The following is a 20,000-nucleotide window of genomic DNA, read 5'->3' on the forward strand; positions in this document are numbered from 1 at the left end:
CTGAACCTAACGAAAAATATATATTTCATTGTGTTTGTTTAGTATTAAATTATTGTAAACAAATCAAAAATATATTTAGGTGGGTTAGGCTAAAATAAATTGTTCTTATTATAATAAGGTTAGGTAAGTTTTCTAAGATTCTTTTGGAGCAAAATTAAAAATTTTTACATTAACATTAATGAAAAAAATATATCGTTAAACGTATAAGAGAAAATTTTAGAAAGGACTTAATATTAAATGAGTTCTTGCTAATTGACCAGTTTTACATATTCGGCACGACATATATATATATATATATATATATATATATATATATATATATATAGTGGAGTGGGGGTCACGCACTAGTAGTATAAGTATGTAGTGGAAACAAATTTCCTGCACCAGTTCACACGTAATTATTACAAAGACATAGTTGTAATGAGTTCATATATCCTGAGAACTAAAGTTGAACTCTGTAAACACTGGCAATTGTAAACACAGAAGAATATGTATACGAGTGAACAAATATTCAGAAACTTAAACAATTCACAAAATATAAAAACATTTACATAAGCATTCATCAAGATATATTTTCCGTAATGTACTTACATCAAACATCTGCAGAGCGTCGACGTAGTCGGAGTAATAAGAATATCTTCGATCAAGATATATGATGCGTTCTATAAAGAAAAGTGTATTACACATAGACATTAAGTGTATGAGAAAGGGAATATGGTTAATGTAATTCAAATTTTAAAAGCATAGGGCAATCATTACCGTCATATTATTGCACATTAAACTTGATCTCAATTGCAGGCAAATTTCATGAATTATATATAACTGGTATTATTGGAAGCCATCTTGGTAAGTGTAATTTAATTCATGACGCTCACCAATGATTTACGAGGGTCCATTTTTGCCTAACTAATTTACTGAGGCAGTTGAAAATAAATAAAAAATATTATTTATTTTGATTTTATTAAATCTTTAGATACAGTACCACTCAAAATACTGTAAAATAAAGTGGTAGCCCATGAATCGAGGCATTGCTGACTAACAGGAAGCAGAGTGTGCGCAAATGGTTTGAAATCTAAGTTGGGACCAGACACAAGAGGCGTTCCACAAGGATCAGTTTTATGCCCATTGTTGTTCCTAATACACATTATCTTGACGAAGTAATTATAAATATATGAGCAAATTCTCTGATATCACAAAGATATGCTGAATAATTGATTCAGAGGAATGTTGCCACTGACCATTAAGTTACATAGAGGAAGTTCATGAGTTTTCTTTGGAAAGTTGAAGTTATTAAAAGTTTCGAATTTAAGGCAGTCGTGCAAGTCATTCAAGGCCATAACCAACTCTCCAGCTACAAGACAAGTTTTCTAACCTTGAAATTAGTATAAAAGTAATTTCGTATAATATTAAGTTAATCGTTTGTTGGTCTGCACTGTTTGTAACAAGATTGCTGATACTTAGTATACTCCTTTTACTAACGTGTCTCTGCAAGCATTGCTTAAAAACTCTTTCAAACAAAACTCAATAAACTTTCGAGGAAATGAGAAGAAAATAAAGCCGAATGCATGAAATCTGAAACTAACCTGCGACTTTGGCTATTTCACTCAGTTTCTTGTTTTCACAGTACTGATAGTTGTTGACCTGAGAGTTCTGCCATCGCGAAACGTCGAAACTTTCAGCAATGTTAAAAATGTCTTCAAGTGATATGGGATCAGGGTTAACAGCCAACAGCTCGGTGCTTCTGTCTACCACACCTGGAATTATGGAAAAATATATTTCACATCAATGACTCGTTAGGTTTACACTGCATATATATATATATATATATATATATATATATATATATATATATATATATATATATATATATATATATATATATATATATATATATATATCTATATATATATATATATATATATATATATATATATATATATATATATATATATATATATATATATATATATATATATATATATATAAAATTATAAGAAGAGTATGTGGAGAGTAAAAGAAAGGTGAAGAGAATGGTGAGAGAGTGCAAAAGGAGAGTGGATGATAGAGTGGGAGAGGTACTGTCAAGGAATTTTACTGAAAATAAGAAAAAAATTTGGAGCGAGTTAAACAAGTTAAGAAAGCCCAGGAAACATACTATTGGAGATAGTAGATGGGGAGATAGAGGCTTTGGGTAGATGGCAAGAATATTTTGAAGAACTTTTAAATGTCGACGAAGAAAGGGAGGTGGTAATTTCATGCACTGGTCAGGGAGGTATACCATCTTTTAGGAGTGAAGAAGAACAGGATGTGAGTGTGGGGGAGGTGCGTGAGGCATTACGTAGAATGAAAGGGGGTAAAGCAGCTGGAACTGACGGGATCATGACAGAAATGTTAAAAGCAGGGGGGGATATAGTGTTGGAGTGGTTGGTATTTTTGTTTAATAAATGTATGAAAGAGGGGAAGGTACCTAGGGATTGGCAGAGAGCATGTATAGTCCCTTTATATAAAGGGAGGGGGAAAAAAGAGATTGTAAAAATTATAGAGGAATAAGTTTACTGAGTATACCAGGAAAAGTGTACGGTAGGGTTATTATTGAAAGAATTAGAGGTAAGACAGAATGTAGAATTGCAGATGAGCAAGGAGGTTTTAGAGTGGGTAGAGGATGTGTAGATCAAGCATATATGTGAGCAGTATTTAGATAAAGGTAGGGAAGTTTTAATTGCATTTATGGATTTAGAAAAGGCATATGATAGAGTGGATAGGCGAGCAATGTGGCAAATGTTGCAAGTATATGGAATAAGTGGTAAGTTACTAAATGCTGTAAAGAGTTTTTATGAGGATAGTGAGGCTCAGGTTAGGGTGTGTAGAAGAGAGGGAGACTACTTCCCAGTAAAAGTAGGTCTTAGACAGGGATGTGTAATGTCACAATGGTTGTTTAATATATTTATAGATGGGTTTGTAAAAGAAGTAAATGCTAGGGTGTTCGGGAGAGGGATGGGATTAAATTATGGGGAATTAAATACAAAATGGGAAGTGACACAGTTACTTTTTGCTGATGATACTGTGCTAATGGGAGATTCTAAAGAAAAATTGCAAATGTTAGTGAACGAATTTGGGAATGTGTGTAAAGGTAGAAATTTGAAAGTGAACATAGAAAAGAGTATAGTGATGAGAGTATCAAATAATTTAGATAAAGAAAAATTGGATATCAAATTGGGGAGGAGTATGGAAGAAGTGAATGTTTTCAGATATTTGGGAGTTGACGTGTCAGTGGATGGATTTATGAAGGATGAGGTTAATCATAGAACTGATGAAAGAAAAAAGGTGAGTGGTGTATTGAAGTATATGTGGAGGCAAAAAATGTTATCTATGGAGGCAAAGAAGGCAATGTATGAAAGTATAGCAGTACCAACACTCTTATATGGGTGTGAAGCTTGGGTTGTAAATGCTGCAGCAAGAAGGCGGTTGGAGACAGTGGACATGTCCTGTCTAAGAGCAATGTGTGGTGTAAATATTATGCAGAAAATTCGGAGTGTGGAAACTAGGAGAAGGTGTGGAGTTAATAAAAGTATTAGACAATGGTCTGAAGAGTGTTTGTTTAGGTGGTTTGATCTTTTAGAGAAAATGAATCAAAGTATAATGACATGGAGAGTGTATAAAACTGTAGGGGTCGTCCTCAAAAAGGTTGGAGGGAGAGGGTAAAGGAGGTTTTGTGGGCGAGGGGTTTGGACTTTCAGCAAGCGTGCGTGAGCGTGTTAGATAGGAGTGACCGGAGACAAATAGTATTTGGGACCTGACGATCTGTTGGAGTGTGAGCAGAGTAATATTTAGTGAAGGGGTTCAGGGAAACCGGTTATTTTTATATAGCCGGATTTGAGTCCTGGAAATGGGAAGCACAATGCCTGCACTCTAAAGGAGGGGTTTGAGATATTGGCAGTTTGGAGAGATATATTGTGTATTTTTATACGTATATACTTCTAAACTGTTGCATTCTGGGCACATCTGCAAAAACAGTGATTATATGTGAGTGAGGTGAAAGTGTTGAAAGTATATATATATATATATATATATATATATATATATATATATATATATATATATATATATATATATATATATATATATATATATATATATATATATATATATATATATATATATATATATATATAAAGTCCAAAGTTCTTTTGAAAACATGCTATTTACTCTGGCTGCATCACTCACCCAGGTTACATCACTCACCCAGGTTACATCACTCACCCAGGTTACATCGCTCACCCAGGTTACATCACTCACTCAGGTTACATCACTCACCCAGTCTACATCACTCTCCAAGGTTACATCACTCACCCAAGCTACATCACTCACCCAGGTTACATCACTCACCCAGGTTACATCACTCACCCAGGTTACATCACTCACCCAGGTTACATCACTCACTCATGTTACATCGCTCACCCAGTCTACATCACACACCCAGGTTGCATCAATCACCCAGTCTACATCACTCACCCAGTCTACATCACTCACCCAGGTTACATCACACACCCAAGCTACATCACTCACCCCGTCTACATCACTCACCCAGGTTACATCACTCACTCAGGCTACATCACTCACCCAGGTTGCATCACTCACCCAGGTTACATCAATCACCCACTCTACATCACTCACCCAGTTTACATCACTCACCCAGGTTACATCACACACCCTAGCTACATCACTCACCCAGTCTACATCACTCACCCAGTCTACATCGCTCACCCAGTCTACATCACTCACCCAGGTTACATCAATCACCCACTCTACATCACTCACCCAGTCTACATCACTCACCCAGGTTACATCACACACCCAAGCTACATCACTCACCCAGGCTACATCACTCACCAAGGTAACATCACTCACCCAGTCTACATCACTCACCCAGGCTACATCACTCACCCAGGTTACATCACTACATCACTCACCCAGGTTACATCACTCACAGTCTACATCACTCACCCTACATCACTCACCCACTCACCCAGGTTACATCACTCACTCAGGCTACATCACTACATCACTCACCCAGGTTACATCACTCACCAGGTTACATCACTCACCCACATCACACACCCAAGCTACATCACTCACCCATTATTCATCACTCACCCAATCTACATCACTCACCCAGGTTATATCACTCACCAAGGCTGCATCACTCACCCAAGCTACATCACTCACCCAGGTTACATCACTCACTCAGGCTACATCACTCACCCACTCTACATCACTCACCCAGTCTACATCACTCACCCAGGTTACATCACTCACCCAGGTTACATCACACACCCAAGCTACATCACTCACCCAGGTTATATCACTCACCAAGGCTGCATCACTCACCCAAGCTACATCACTCACCCAGGTTACATCACTCACTCAGGCTACATCACTCACCCAGTCTACATCACTCACCCAGTCTACATCACTCACCCAGTCTACATCACTCACCCAGGTTACATCACTCACCCAAGCTACATCACTCACCCAGTCTACATCACTCACCCAGTCTACATCACTCACCCAAGCTACATCACTCACCCCGTCTACATCACTCACCCAGGTTACATCACTCACCCAGGCTGCATCACTCACCCAGGTTGCATCACTCACCCAGTCTACATCACTCACCCAGGCTACATCACTCACCCAGTCTACATCACTCATCCGGGTTACATCACTCACCCAGGCTACATCACTCACCCAGGCTACATCACTCACCCAGGCTACATCACTCACCCAGGTTACATCACTCACCCAGTCTACATCACTCACCCAGGCTACATCACTCACCCAGTCTACATCACTCACCCAGGTTACATCACACACCCAAGCTACATCACTCACCCAGGCTACATCACTCACCCAGGTTACATAACTCACCCAGTCTACATCACTCACCCAGTCTACATCACTCACCCACTCTACATCACTCACCCAGTCTACATCACTCACCCAGTCTACATCACTCACCCAGTCTACATCACTCACCCAGGCTACATCACTCACCCAGTCTACATCACTCACCCAGGTTACATCACACACCCAAGCTACATCACTCACCCAGGCTACATCACTCACCCAGGTTACATAACTCACCCAGTCTACATCACTCACCCAGGCTACATCACTCACACAGTCTACATCACTCACCCAGTCTACATCACTCACCCAGGCTACATCACTCACCCAGTCTACATCACTCACCCAGGCTACATCACTCACCCAGGTTACATCACACACCCAGGCTACATCACTCACCCAGGCTACATCACTCACCCAGTCTACATCACTCACCCAGGTTACATCACACACCCAGGCTACATCACTCACCCAGGCTACATCACTCACCCAGTCTACATCACTCACCCAGTCTACATCACTCACCCAGGCTACATCACTCACCCAGTCTACATCACTCACCCAGGTTACATCACACACCCAGTCTACATCACTCACCCAGTCTACATCACTCACCCAGGCTACATCACTCACCCAGGCTACATCACTCACCCAGTCTACATCACTCACCCAGTCTACATCACTCACCCAGGCTACATCACTCACCCAGTCTACATCACTCACCCGGGTTACATCACACACCCAGGCTACATCACTCACCCAGTCTACATCACTCACCCGGGTTACATCACTCACCCAGGCTACATCACTCACCCAGTCTACATCACTCACCCAGGCTACATCACTCACCCAGGGTACATCACTCACCCAGGTTACATCACTCACCCAGTCTACATCACTCACCCAGGCTACATCACTCACCCAGGCTACATCACTCACTCAGGCTACATCACTCACCCAGGCTACATCACTCACTCAGGCTACATCACTCACCCAGGCTACATCACTCACTCAGGCTACATCACTCACCCAGGCTACATCACTCTACTACATCACTCACCCAGGCTACATCACTCACTCAGGCTACTCACTCACTCAGGCTACATAACTCACCCAGGCTACATCACTCACCCAGGCTACATCACTCACCCAGGCTACATCACTCACCCAGGCTACATCACTCACCCAGGCTACATCACTCACCCAGGTCACCCAGGCTACATCACTCACCCAGGCTACATCACTCACCCAGGCTACATCACTCACCCAGGCTACATCACTCACCCAGGCTACATCACTCACCCAGGCTACATCACTCACCCAGGCTACATCACTCACCCAGGCTACATCACTCACCCAGGCTACATCACTCACCCAGGCTACATCACTCACCCAGGCTACATCACTCACCCAGGCTACATCACTCACTCAGGCTACATCACTTACCCAGGCTACATCACTCACCCAGGCTACATCACTTACCCAGGCTACATCACTCACCCAGGCTACATCACTTACCCAGGCTACATCACTAACCCAGGCTACATCACTCACCCAGTCTACATCACTCACCCAGGCTACTTCACTCAAACAGGCTACATCACTCACCCAGGCTACATCACTCACCCAGGCAACATCACTCACCCAGGCTACATCAGGCTACATCACTCCCAGGCCACATCACACACCCAGGCTACATCACTCACCCAGGCTACATCACTCACCCAGGCTACATCACTCACCCAGGCTATATCACTCACCCAGGCTACATCACTCACCCAGGCTACATCACTCACCCAGGCTACATCACTCACCCAGGCTACATCACTCACCCAGGCTACATCACTCACCCAGGCTACATCACTCACCCAGGTTACATCACTAACCCAGGCTACATCACTCACCCAGTCTACATCACTCACCCAGGCTACATCACTCACCCAGGCTACATCACTCACCCAGGCTACATCACTCACCCAGGCTACATCACTCACCCAGTCTACATCACTCACCCAGGCTACATCACTCACCCAGGCTACATCACTCACCCAGTCTACATCACTCACCCAGGCTACATCACTCACCCAGGCTACATCACTCACCCAGGCTACATCACTCACCCAGGCTACATCACTCACTCAGGCTACATCACTCACCCAGGCTACATCACTCACCCAGGCTACATCACTCACCCAGGCTACATCACTCACACAGGCTACATCACTCACCCAGGCTACATCACTCACTCAGGCTACATCACTCACCCAGGCTACATCACTCACCCAGGCTACATCACTCACCCAGGCTACATCACTCACCCAGGCTACATCACTCACCCAGGCTACATCACTCACCCAGGCTACATCACTCACCCAGGCTACATCACTCACCCAGGCTACATCACTCACCCAGGCTACATCACTCACCCAGGCTACATCACTCACCCAGGCTACATCACTCACCCAGGCTATATCACTCACCCAGGCTACATCACTCACCCAGGCTACATCACTCACCCAGGCTACATCACTCACCCAGGCTACATCACTCACCCAGGCTACATCACTGACCCAGTCTACATCACTCACCCAGGCTACATCACTCACCCAGGCTATATCACTCACCCAGGCTATATCACTCACCCAGGCTACATCACTTACCCAGGCTACACACAGAGTGTGGCTCTGATGACAGAGTCAGTGAGGCTGCAGCTCCTGGTTGTGCTTTAGCAACAGACCAGGTGAGGTCCACCTTGTTAGGCAGACACTTCTCTACCTCCAACTCTCTGGTGTCTGCTACCACCTCTCCGTCCTCTCGTGTGTACCACACCAACACCTGAAACACATGGTTCATTTAATATTCATATGTCAAATGTCTTGATCCAAATCCGATATTTATAATAGTACTACGATAGGACAGTAAATTTAGCAGTTGTTTCAGAGAAGTGTCTGCTTTTCTTCTTTGGTAATATTTTGCTTTCAGTTCACTTGAAATGAAATCTGGAAGTTAAATATAAATTATTGGTACAAAGAAATATAAACCATAACTCATTTGTTAATATCTACCGCATTACCGTATTCAATGACCACCGCATTACCGTAGGCAATGACCACCGCATTACCGTAGGCAATGACCACCTCATTACCGTAGGCAATGACCACCTCATTACCGTAGGCAATGTCTACACTATTATAGCAAGCAATGACTACCGAATTACACAAATAATCTGCATATAGGAGACGTTTTGGTTCGATCTGAATCATTAACTGGCAAAAAAAAAAAAACATTTTTGACTGATTCGTCAGGAACTGCGTCCTGACACTTTGTGAATGTGAGGTTTATAGCAACGGCATCTTTACCTTTGGGGTAGATTTCGATCTAATTCAGCTGAGAGATGTTATCCTAGAAACTGGATAAAGACCTGCCTCGTTTGTACGTTACTGTCCTTTTTGATTCGAAGTTGCTCTGCTTTCAGAATGTTTTAGTTTCTGTGTATTGCATCGAGGGGCATTTTTAACGCATAGCGTATCTGTCATTCGCTCTGGTTTAAAGTGCTGCTTCCCAAGACCAAACCCATCTTAGTAGGAACTAGTTACCTCCCTCCCACCCACGACCAGTTCTTAGAAGACTTTTCGAGAATCTTGTCCTGACCTGAGATCAATTGCGAGACAGTAATAATGGAAGACTTCAATATTTGTTTTCATCAGCAAAATAACAGGCTATGTAAAAGGTATAAGCAAATTCTAGGTGTAAATAGTTACATTCAACTAATAAATGCACCAATCCTGATCACACAGGTCTTAGCCACCTTAATTGACTACATACTTTGTAACCACTCTGAGAACAGTAGTCAGTCAGGCGTCATTACCACAAGTCTTAGTAATCATTTCATCATTTACTGCACCAGCACCTATAGGCCTGTTAGTATACTCAGTGTAATATCCAAAATTCTAGAGAGAGCGGTGTACTGTCAAATAGTTAAGTATCTTAATGACATCAACATTCTTCATAGTTACCAGTCAGGATTTAGGAGATCTTACTCAACCGACACCTCCCTAATTAATTAGATGGATTACATGAGAACTGAAATGTCGATAGGGCCATCAATACTGTCAACCACAATATATCATGTAAGAAACTTCAAGCTGTCGGCACAGGTTCCATAGAGTGATTTAAGTCCTATCTTAGCAACGGGAACAAACTGTCAAAATCAACAAAACAGAATCAAAATCCCTGCCGAAAGCATGTGGAGTTCCCTAAGGTAGTATTTTGGGTCTCTTACTATTTCTATGTCATGTAAACGACATGCCCATCAGTGTCAAGTGCAAACTCCTACTGTATGCGGATGACAGTGCTCTGTTAGTGTCAGGTAAAAATCCACAAGATATAGCTAATGTAATAACACTGGAACTGGAGTCCTGTAGCAAATGGTTAGTAGACAACAAACTACCGTTTCACATCGTTAAAACGGAAACTATACTCTTTGGCACGAAACGTAAATTGAGAAGGGTAAATAATTTTAATGTCCGGTGTAATGGAGAACCCATCACTTCAGTTTCTTCAGTATAATATCTAGGAATCCCCTTTCACCCCATACATGTCAGGAGAACTGATAGGGAACAGTGTAGTAATGAAAGCGAATGCCAGACTGAAGTTCTTCTACAGACAAGCACAGTGTCTACCTACTGAGGCTCGCAGGACCCTATGTCTATCCTTTATACAATGTCATATGGATTACGCTTGCTCTTCATGGTACTCTGCCTTGACAAAAAAAAACTGAATGATACACTGCAAATCACCCAGAACAAAATAATAAAATTCATCCTGGACCTGGGACCAAGAGATCATGTAGGCCAGGATGAATTACACCAATTGGATATGCTGAATGTTGAAGACAGAGTAAAACAACTGAAGCTAAATTAAGTTCATAAAATTGCTCAGCCGGTCTAAAGATCGACAATGCAAATATTTTTTTCATGACTGATCCACAAAGCCCTGTCAATGTATACCAAATTTCTGACATGACACTAACACTACTATATTTTTAGAAAGCCATTGACAACATGCCCATGCACTCAGCCCTAGGCCCAGACTCATGGAACTCTGTGTTCATAATAACTATCATGAAACCCCATTCGCAGGCCCTAAGTATACTATGGAAAAGGAGCATAGACATAGGTGACATTCCACAGTCACTAAAAATAAAAGATGTAGTCTCACTCCACAAATACTGCAGCAAAGCAATACCTAAGAACTAATGATCAATAGCTCTAACGTCCCACATCTTAAAAAACTTTGAGTTCTAAGAAGCAGGATTCAGAGCAGGTCACTCCTGCCTCTCACAACTAATGGACCACTATAACATGGTCTTGGATAAACTGGAAGACAAACAGAATGCAGATGTAGTATGCATAGATTTTGCAAAATCCTTTGACAAGTGTGATCATGGTGTAACAACACACAAAATGCGTGCTAAGAGGTTAACTGGAAAAGTGTATAGATGGATCTTCAACTTTCTAACCAACCGAACACAGAGAGTAATGAGAAACAGAGTTAAATTGGAGGCTGCCATTGTGAAGAGATCTGTTCCACAAGGCACAGGACTCGCCCTTATCCTATTCCTCATCCTCATATCAGGCACAGACAGAGATGTATCATCCTCTGCAGACGATACTAGGATCTGCATGAGAGTGCCATCCAGCGAGGACACGGTAAATCTCCAAGAAAATATAACCCAAATTTTCCAACTGGCAATGGAGAACAATGTGATGTTCAATGAAGAGAAATTCCAACTACTCCGATATGGAAAACTGGAGAAAATAATAACTAGAGCAGAGTATACTACAAACACCTATCACACAATAGAGTGGAAAAGTAACGTGAAGGACTTGGGAGTTACTAGTAATGTCTGAGGATCTCACCTTCAAGGATCACAAGAGTGCCACTATCACATCTGCGAAGAAAATGATTGGATGGATAATGAGGACGTTCAAGACGAGAGATGCAAAGCCAGTGATTAATCTTTTTAAATAATTTTGCTGGAATACGGCTGTACATTAACATGTCCCTTTCAGGCAGGTGAAATCGCAGATCTAGAGAATGTACAGAGAACCTTTACTGCACATTAGTGTGCACTGAAATTTTGGTCAAAGCTGTACTCATCAGGAACTGTTCCTTATATACATCTTAGATTCAGTACCAAATATGAAGTTGATTTGTTGAAGTTTAGCCTACAGCATTTGCGACTGAAATTTTTAATATGTCTGTATTACTGAGGAGAGCATCACAGTGTTTTATGTACTGTATCTATGTACTCTGCAGTATTTATAAATATTAACTAACTTTCTCAGTGTATATGTTGGAGCTGTCATTGCTACTGCCACCTTAATATACTATGGCAATATCACTAAGGAGGACAAAAGTCATGTTATTGGACCATAGAAGTTATGAGATGCCAGACACAAATACCGAAAGGAGAGGCAAGAAAATGAGCTGGCAAAGTTGGACAATATCACGTCACTGCATTTTGATGGTAAGACCTCCACTCATGTAATGACAAAGAATGAGAAGACCAAGTAATGGAGTCCAAAGTTAGTGGTGAAAGATCATTACGTCAGCATAGTGGAGCCTGGCACTGTCTCACTCATGTGACTCCCACGTCAGGCCATGTAAAGGAGATTGCCAATACTATCTGTTGGAACAGAAATTAACTCGGCAGTCTCTTGTATGGGTTGGTAGTGACGGAACCAACATAAATGTTGGAGCTGACAATGGAGCCAGTCATCATCTTGAAATGTTGCTTGGTCATCCAGTCAATTATTTCATCTGTCAGCCTCATGGAAATGAGCTGCCATTCCGGGCTGTTTTCTACCACTATGACGGTAAGCTAAGTGGTCCTGAGCATTGAAGAGGTCCCATTCACAAGCAAATCAAGAATCCTCTGTCTGAGCTGCCAATTGTTGCTTTCTAGCAAATCAATTTCACTGATTTCCCTGCTCTGAATGACAAGGTGGCAAAGGATCTGTCCTGGGACCAGAAATACTTGTATCGGATTTGCAAAGGAGTGATCACAGGTGGGGGTTCATGATCACTTGGCTACTCGTGAACCAGGTCCACCGTGTGTGTCAAGGTGGAATACGTTATGGAGTAGGATCCTTAGGCTGTATGCGGCAACATCAAGACCAAGTCAGGAGCTGAAAAGAGTCGTTATTATGATTTTAAAATTCAGTGCTCCGGTGTGGTTCCACATAAAGCTTCACCCTTATGTCAGACACGGTCAAAAGAAAGCCTTCCAGTCACTGCAGTTTATGAGACATCGGAACAGTGAAGAAAAGAAAATAGTAAAAAAGGCTGTCCAAAGAAATTCCTACTTTGCTCACTCAGATCAGCTGCTTCTTGGTAATGTGCGCTGATGTAGACATGACTGAGAGACAAGGCTTTTTCAATGATAAGAAAAATTAGAGAAGAGAATCAGCAGACAGAAGAAAGTACTGAGAGCTCTGATGGGGAGGGAGGAGATTCTGCTGATGCTGTTGTTAATCTACACTAATGATGAGGATGACAGTGAAGATGAAGAGACAATGTGGCTCCTATCGTCAACTCAAGAAAAGTAGTGATTCCCAAACAGAGACGCCCAAGGAGCGTCATGAGAGACGCTCCTTGGGCATAAGCATCTCTTATAACCTTCTCCTGATCTCAGCTTTGATGGGAAAATTTGTCTTCCATTAGTTTTAAGGAGAACAAATGGTCTGCCCTTTCAACATGCATGACACTGTAGTATACGTACTGAAAACGTGTTTTGGTATTTAGAGCAAAAACCATACATACATGGGACTTAAATGACATTTGTCCAGACCAAACTTTATGTAAATAAGCCCAGGCAATAATAACGCATCAGCACTTTTCAATGAATTATTTGAATAATTAAGCAATTTTAAAAAAAGTAATTGCATATCATACAGACCTTGATCTTAGGAGATGCTGTGGGCGGAAGTGTGACCTTAATATTGACTACTCCTCTGATGGTGTTCTCAGGGGGAGGAGGAAGAGGGTCCACTAAATGTTCCTTACTGATGGGCAACTCACCACTACTCAGCTCATACTCTTGAGAACTCTGGTGCTGAATCTTCCCGCGAGAAACAACCTGATGGAAATAGAGCAATGTTTATCTCATAATATTATTATAGAACATTTAAAAAATATCGTGATAGCTGCATTTGTATTCATCATGTGTGCATTTTTATTGCACATAATAAAGTGGAAGTTACATTTGCAGGTGTTGTATTTAGCATAAAAAATATTTTTAATTCAAAAGAATTATTGACTGGGTTAGCATTCCTATATGAGCAAAATATTAAGCACAAGTGTCTATTTCTTTAAACAATTACTCCATGTGTTTCTAGGTAATATAATATAAAAAACATCTACAAAATGTGAGAATTTGTTGTGCATAAAAATTTCCGTTTATGGGATCACATGTGGAAATTATTTTGGAATCGAAAATATTCCACGAAACGTTTTGTAATGTAAACATAAGGAGCCCTTAACATAACACTTGTAAATAATTTATGACATTTAAGACAAATTTAAGTCGTTACGTAGAGTAGATAATAAACTTCGGCGATAATAACATCGTTATAGGGCCTAGGATAGTTAGAAGTAGGTCATATACAGTATGATAGATAATAGCCAGTGATTCAAAATTCGAACTAAGATCAGTTGAGACACTGCCTAAGTCAGTTACTGTTCACAAGTCATCAAGACCGGATGTGTAATAGAAGCCAGGAGACCAGCATATCTTGCTAAGGTAGAGGAGCTATTTAACAACGAAGCTTCCTCAAACACCGAGGATAACTGTTAATATTCTTTCAAGCCCCAGCAGCCTGGGTTTGCGCTTTTGTCAGCATTATTGGCGAATTTTACTGTTGAAGCGCGGATCATGGACGTCCTGCTGGGAGATCTGGCGGAGGAGTAACAATGTAGTCCGTCAATTTCTGAGGTATCGAGTAATGAAGTGAAGCTCTCCCTGTATTTCAAGTAAGTTGCATTGTCGTGTACTATTAGGAAAACATAACAACAAAAATCTTTTGGATTTTCTCTTGCACGAGCCACTTGCGCGCTCGAGTTGGTATCTCGGGATATCTGTGTCAACAGTTTTAGCTAAATTAATTGCACATTAGGAGGCAGTTAGCGGAAAAATCCCAGTATCACGACTACGTGAATGCATCGTTGAATGCTAGAGTGAGAATTATTATTTTTGTGTAGATTTGCTCTGAAATGCTATTTATAAATAAAAAGAACACATGGCAAGTGCAAGGAGTCGAAGGATTTCCTTTAATACAGATAGGTGAGTACTCACCTAAATACAAGACATTGACACTGTGCCCTTACTAGACTAGAAACAAAGTTAACATATAGCTATCTGTCTGTAGAAGCTGCTTTATTGGAACATCCACAGACCTCCAAACACGTATTTCAGAACACCAGTTCGCAGGCAGATCTGACGATCTGCCTGCGAAATTCCCACAACGGAACGCAAGACTTATCTCCAGAGAAGACAACACTCAATACCAAAGAATCCTGGAATCATCACTTATCTGTATATCCAACAACTTCAACCAGAACAACGGCTTCTGTAAGATAGCTGAACCACTTGCCAAGAAACTTCTTCATCGATGTCCCACCTAAGAACATAAGAATGGAGGAACACTGCGGAAGGTCTACTCATATACTTATCCAATCTCTTTTTAAAGCTACCCAAGGTTCTAGACTCTATCACCCTTCTTGGAAGACTGTCACATGCAGCATTCTCCACCTGACCCAGCATTCTCCACCTGACGCCATCCTATAAATACTCACGTATCTTTCACGCCTTACTCACCTCCACTTTCTCGTCTGGCTCTTCTTCACTCCTACAAGATCTTTTACGTCTGTGGCGAATGCATGAAATTACAACTTCCCTCTCATCATCAATATATATTAGTTCCTTAAAATATTCCCTTCATCTTCCAAATACCTCCAAGTTCTTATCTAATAACTCTCCTCTTCCATTTTTAAATGTCAAATCCATTCGTTTCCTAAGTTTTCTCAATTCATTAATTTCTTTTCAAATTGTTTTCTTATTCTCAACAAAATTTACTGACAGCACCTCACCTACCTCTCTCTTACTCATTAGTACCGAATGCGTCTTTTCATCTACGTTTCACGTATAGTACTTGCGGTATAGTTTTTATTTTCTATCCTAAACACAGATTGTTATTTTGATATTTTTTTTTAGTTGTCCTTGTAATATTTTTTCCTACCTCTCTTCTCGAGTACACAATGCTCTATGTTGTCTTTGCTTTAGATGGTTTTCACTTCCTGAAAATCGTGGTAGTCTCTATATCAATGGGAGTTTATCGGCTAGATGTGCTTTCAGTTGCTTTGTATTGTTGTAATATCTATTAAAATATTGGTTCAATTTATAAGATTTAGTGTGTGAAAGTATGGGTCAGGAAATGTATCAACGAGGGCATAGCAAGATGTGCGTTTACTGAGAGTAAATGAAAAGAAATTCCTAAGTGAAGATTTGTCTCTCTCCTTCATCTAGGAACAGAACAGAAGAGAGACAACACGTGAGTGAGAACATTCTTTGTTTTAGTGATAATTTGGAATGGGATACTGGAATTTAAGTGCAAATGTGAAGGAATGTTATCACCGAGCGATTTTGGGATTATGTCAAACTGTATATTCACTATGAAGACATTTATATTGAATGAGAGTCACAATACCGTGGTTGCAGCAATTTACAAATAACGCGCACCTTTGAGAGAGAGACTTAACTTCTGTTTATTTTCCTTTTATAGGCCTTTTCTCGCTGAGTTTTGGTTTGAAAAAGGTGAATGGTGATTTCTTTAGCTATCTCTTTACTAGGATTGATAAAACTACCAAAAATTAAGGTTCAACTCAATAAATGTCTAGATTGTGCAAGCCTTATAATTTAGGTGTCAATTTAGGTTAGACAAATACATGAATGAGAGGGATTGGATTTGAGTGGGACTTGCACGTGAGTAAATAGATTTGTCAGAGCTTATTGTTAGGGTAGCACTGAAAGTGGGCTGGGTAAATGTTCTATTATTGGGTTGATATTGTAAAGGGCCTGCCAAGTATGATCCAACAGGCCTACTGCAGTGTTCCTCCTTTCTTATGTTCTAATGTTGAATGAGAGACACCAGTTTTAAACCAAAGAAGGAAGAGATTATCCTTTACTGCGAAAGTATGACGTTACACTAGTTTTTGTTCTATCTCCTTACATGTAAACGTTCATCACCTTGAACCATACAATTGTATACATCATCGGGAAAGACTTATTAAATGGGAGTATACTGATCGAGAATACAACATAGTTATCCCAGATATAAACCACAAAACTTTTATTTAAATATGCATATAAGTGCATTTATAATATCGTTATACATATTTTAGATATCTTTATTTTCCTGCATCAACCTTATTCGTGGGTTGTATCTCTTAAGGCAAAAGTCATGTAGTAATCTCCCTGTTCATCTGTGTTCAGCTCTCGACAGAATTTTTTGTTAATCATACTGATTCAGAAATTGACAATCGAGGCCAGCACCAGTATGCCACCAGCCACAGCTCCTGTGTCCCCTCATAGTGACATTCAGTCCACTGAATCCGGCACTGCCAAGCCGGCGGTAAATGGTACCGCGATCACTGCTGTTGAGTCTTTCTCGTGGGGCCGCCACCAATGAACGGCTCCAATGACAAAGATCCGAATGTGGTTATTTATCCCTAACAAATTAAGAAGCAAAAACAACATATTATTAATATGTTAGGAATGTTCTTTTATATTAAGTCTGTTAGTGATTATGAACAAAGTGCGAAGTTAGATAAATTAACAAAATTTTGATAGGTGCAAGCACCAAAATCTAGATTTTGTTGGACCCGTGCTGGGATCTGTAGTGACTTTTTTTTTCCTAACGAGTTAGAAATTGTTTATAATTATACGATTTTGTTCCTGAGGAGAAGCAGAACATCAGAAAAGCTGCTCTTCTTAATATCTGATAATTAAATGGAGTACAGTATAAGTAACTAGGTCTAAGGGGAAATAAAAGCCTGATATAGCGTATGTACGAAACCTGTGTATTTGCATTTGACGGAGGAGAAGCGTGTGGTTCAAAGGATGATAATTTGAACCAAAGAATATTCAACCTTTCCGGTTAATTTTATTCTTAACGGTTCTCAGATTAGTGAAATTGTTACTACTATATATAATTGTCATTTTTTGAAAAGCTCAAATATTTAAAGGTTCCATTATTTATCAGGCAATCTTAAAGTATTACAATGTGATCCTAGATGTGATGAGTCAGCGGACGCTTAACCACGTCACAGGTTACCACTGATCTCTTTCATAAACAAAACACAACCACTTTATCAAAGTAGTGTGGAAAGCAAGAAGCAGAAACAAAACTAAACATTATTACCTGGACAATGAAAGTTGCAGAGGTCTGGCCGGTGGCAGAGAAGAGCACGGGCAGGATGTACTCCTGAGCTTCCCCGGACACACACTTTAGTTTTCCTTCAGGAGCGTGGATCAAGAGTGATGAGTTGGAGGGAGAGTAGTAATGGTCTAGGTCCTTGGAGAACTCTGACTGCTGCATGTTCGCGCGGCAGTTCAAAGCCAGAATCTGTGGCGAGTAGAAAACATATTAGTATGATGTAATATTTGCAAACACTGGATAGATATTGAGAGTTGAGTCCTCATAATAACAACGATCACCTCTTTTCAGGATTCTCTTTAACACACACACACACAGACTATCAGGAGGAGAGTGGTGGAGCACCTGGAACGGAACAAGATTATTAACGACAACCAGCATGGATTTATGGAAGGCAAATCCTGTATCACAAACCTACTGGAGTTTTATGACAAGGTAACAGAAGTAAGACACGAGAGAGAGGGGTTGGTTGATTGCATTTTCTTGGACTGCAAGAAGGCCTTCGACACAGTTCCACATCAGAGATTAGTGCAGAAGCTGGAGGATCAGGCACATATAACACGGAGGGATTAGAGAATACCTCACAGGGAGGCAACAACGAGTCATGGTACAGGATGAGGTATCAAGTGGACGAATGTGACGAGCGGGGTCCCACAAGGGTCAGCTTTAGGGCCAGTGCTATTTTTGGTATACGTGAATGACATGATGGAAGGGATAGACTCAGTGTCCCTCTTCGCAGACAATGTGAAGTTAATGAGGAGAAATAAATCAAATGAGGATCAGGCAGGACTACAAAGAGACCTGGACAGACTAGACACATGGTCCAACAACTGGCTCCTTTAATTTAACTCCGCCAAATGCCAAGTCATGAAGATCGGGAAAGGGCAAAGAAGACCACTTCTAAAAGTTATGTAAAGGAAACGGGGCTCATGAAAATACTCTCTTTTATTGGGGAGACATCTGCAATAACAAGAAAGCCGGCCATAGATATTCATCCGGCTTTCTTGTTATTGCAGATGTCTCCCCCCTTAATGAGTTTATATTAATGAGCCCTGTTTCCTTTGCATAACTTTAAAAGTCTCCCCTATATATGGTACTGTTTTCTCTTGTAATTTAAATGGACACGTTGTCCCATGTGACTGAATTTTTTATTACTGTCACGTTAATTTCGTGTAGGCTATTACACTATCAATGCTATAATTTTCCTCTTTCTGGCTATGGGCACTGTTATGCCTGAGGGCACTTCCAGCACCCTCTCCTTTCTCCCTCCCTTCCTTGCTCACTCCAGTAAAGGCGGTCCTCTGGGAACGTTATTTGCTTGGATACCCTCCTCTTTTCTAAAATTTTGTATGCTCCTGATGATGTCTTGATTGCAACGCGAAAGGCCTGGAGCTATCATTCTACTCCCCCCGTGGTTGTTTTGCAAAATATATATATATATATATATATATATATATATATATATATATATATATATATATATATATATATATATATATAAATATATATATATATATATATATATATATATATATATATATATATATATATATATACATATATATATATATATATATATATATAAATAAATATATA

General features: G+C 40.5%; 1 protein-coding gene across 1 annotated transcript in view; it reads right to left on the bottom strand.

Moving 5' to 3' along the window:
• LOC128685334 (pregnancy zone protein) overlaps nucleotides 1–20,000 on the bottom strand; it is a 446,170-nt gene that overhangs the window by 152,858 nt on the left and 273,312 nt on the right. Inside the window, 5 exon segments of the mRNA XM_070082123.1 lie at nucleotides 592–662; nucleotides 1,584–1,754; nucleotides 8,568–8,742; nucleotides 13,871–14,050; nucleotides 18,390–18,593. Coding sequence (XP_069938224.1) covers nucleotides 592–662; nucleotides 1,584–1,754; nucleotides 8,568–8,742; nucleotides 13,871–14,050; nucleotides 18,390–18,593 — 801 coding nt within the window.

Source organism: Cherax quadricarinatus, chromosome 1 (genome assembly GCF_038502225.1).
Source record: "Cherax quadricarinatus isolate ZL_2023a chromosome 1, ASM3850222v1, whole genome shotgun sequence".
NCBI classification, from domain to species: domain Eukaryota; kingdom Metazoa; phylum Arthropoda; class Malacostraca; order Decapoda; family Parastacidae; genus Cherax; species Cherax quadricarinatus.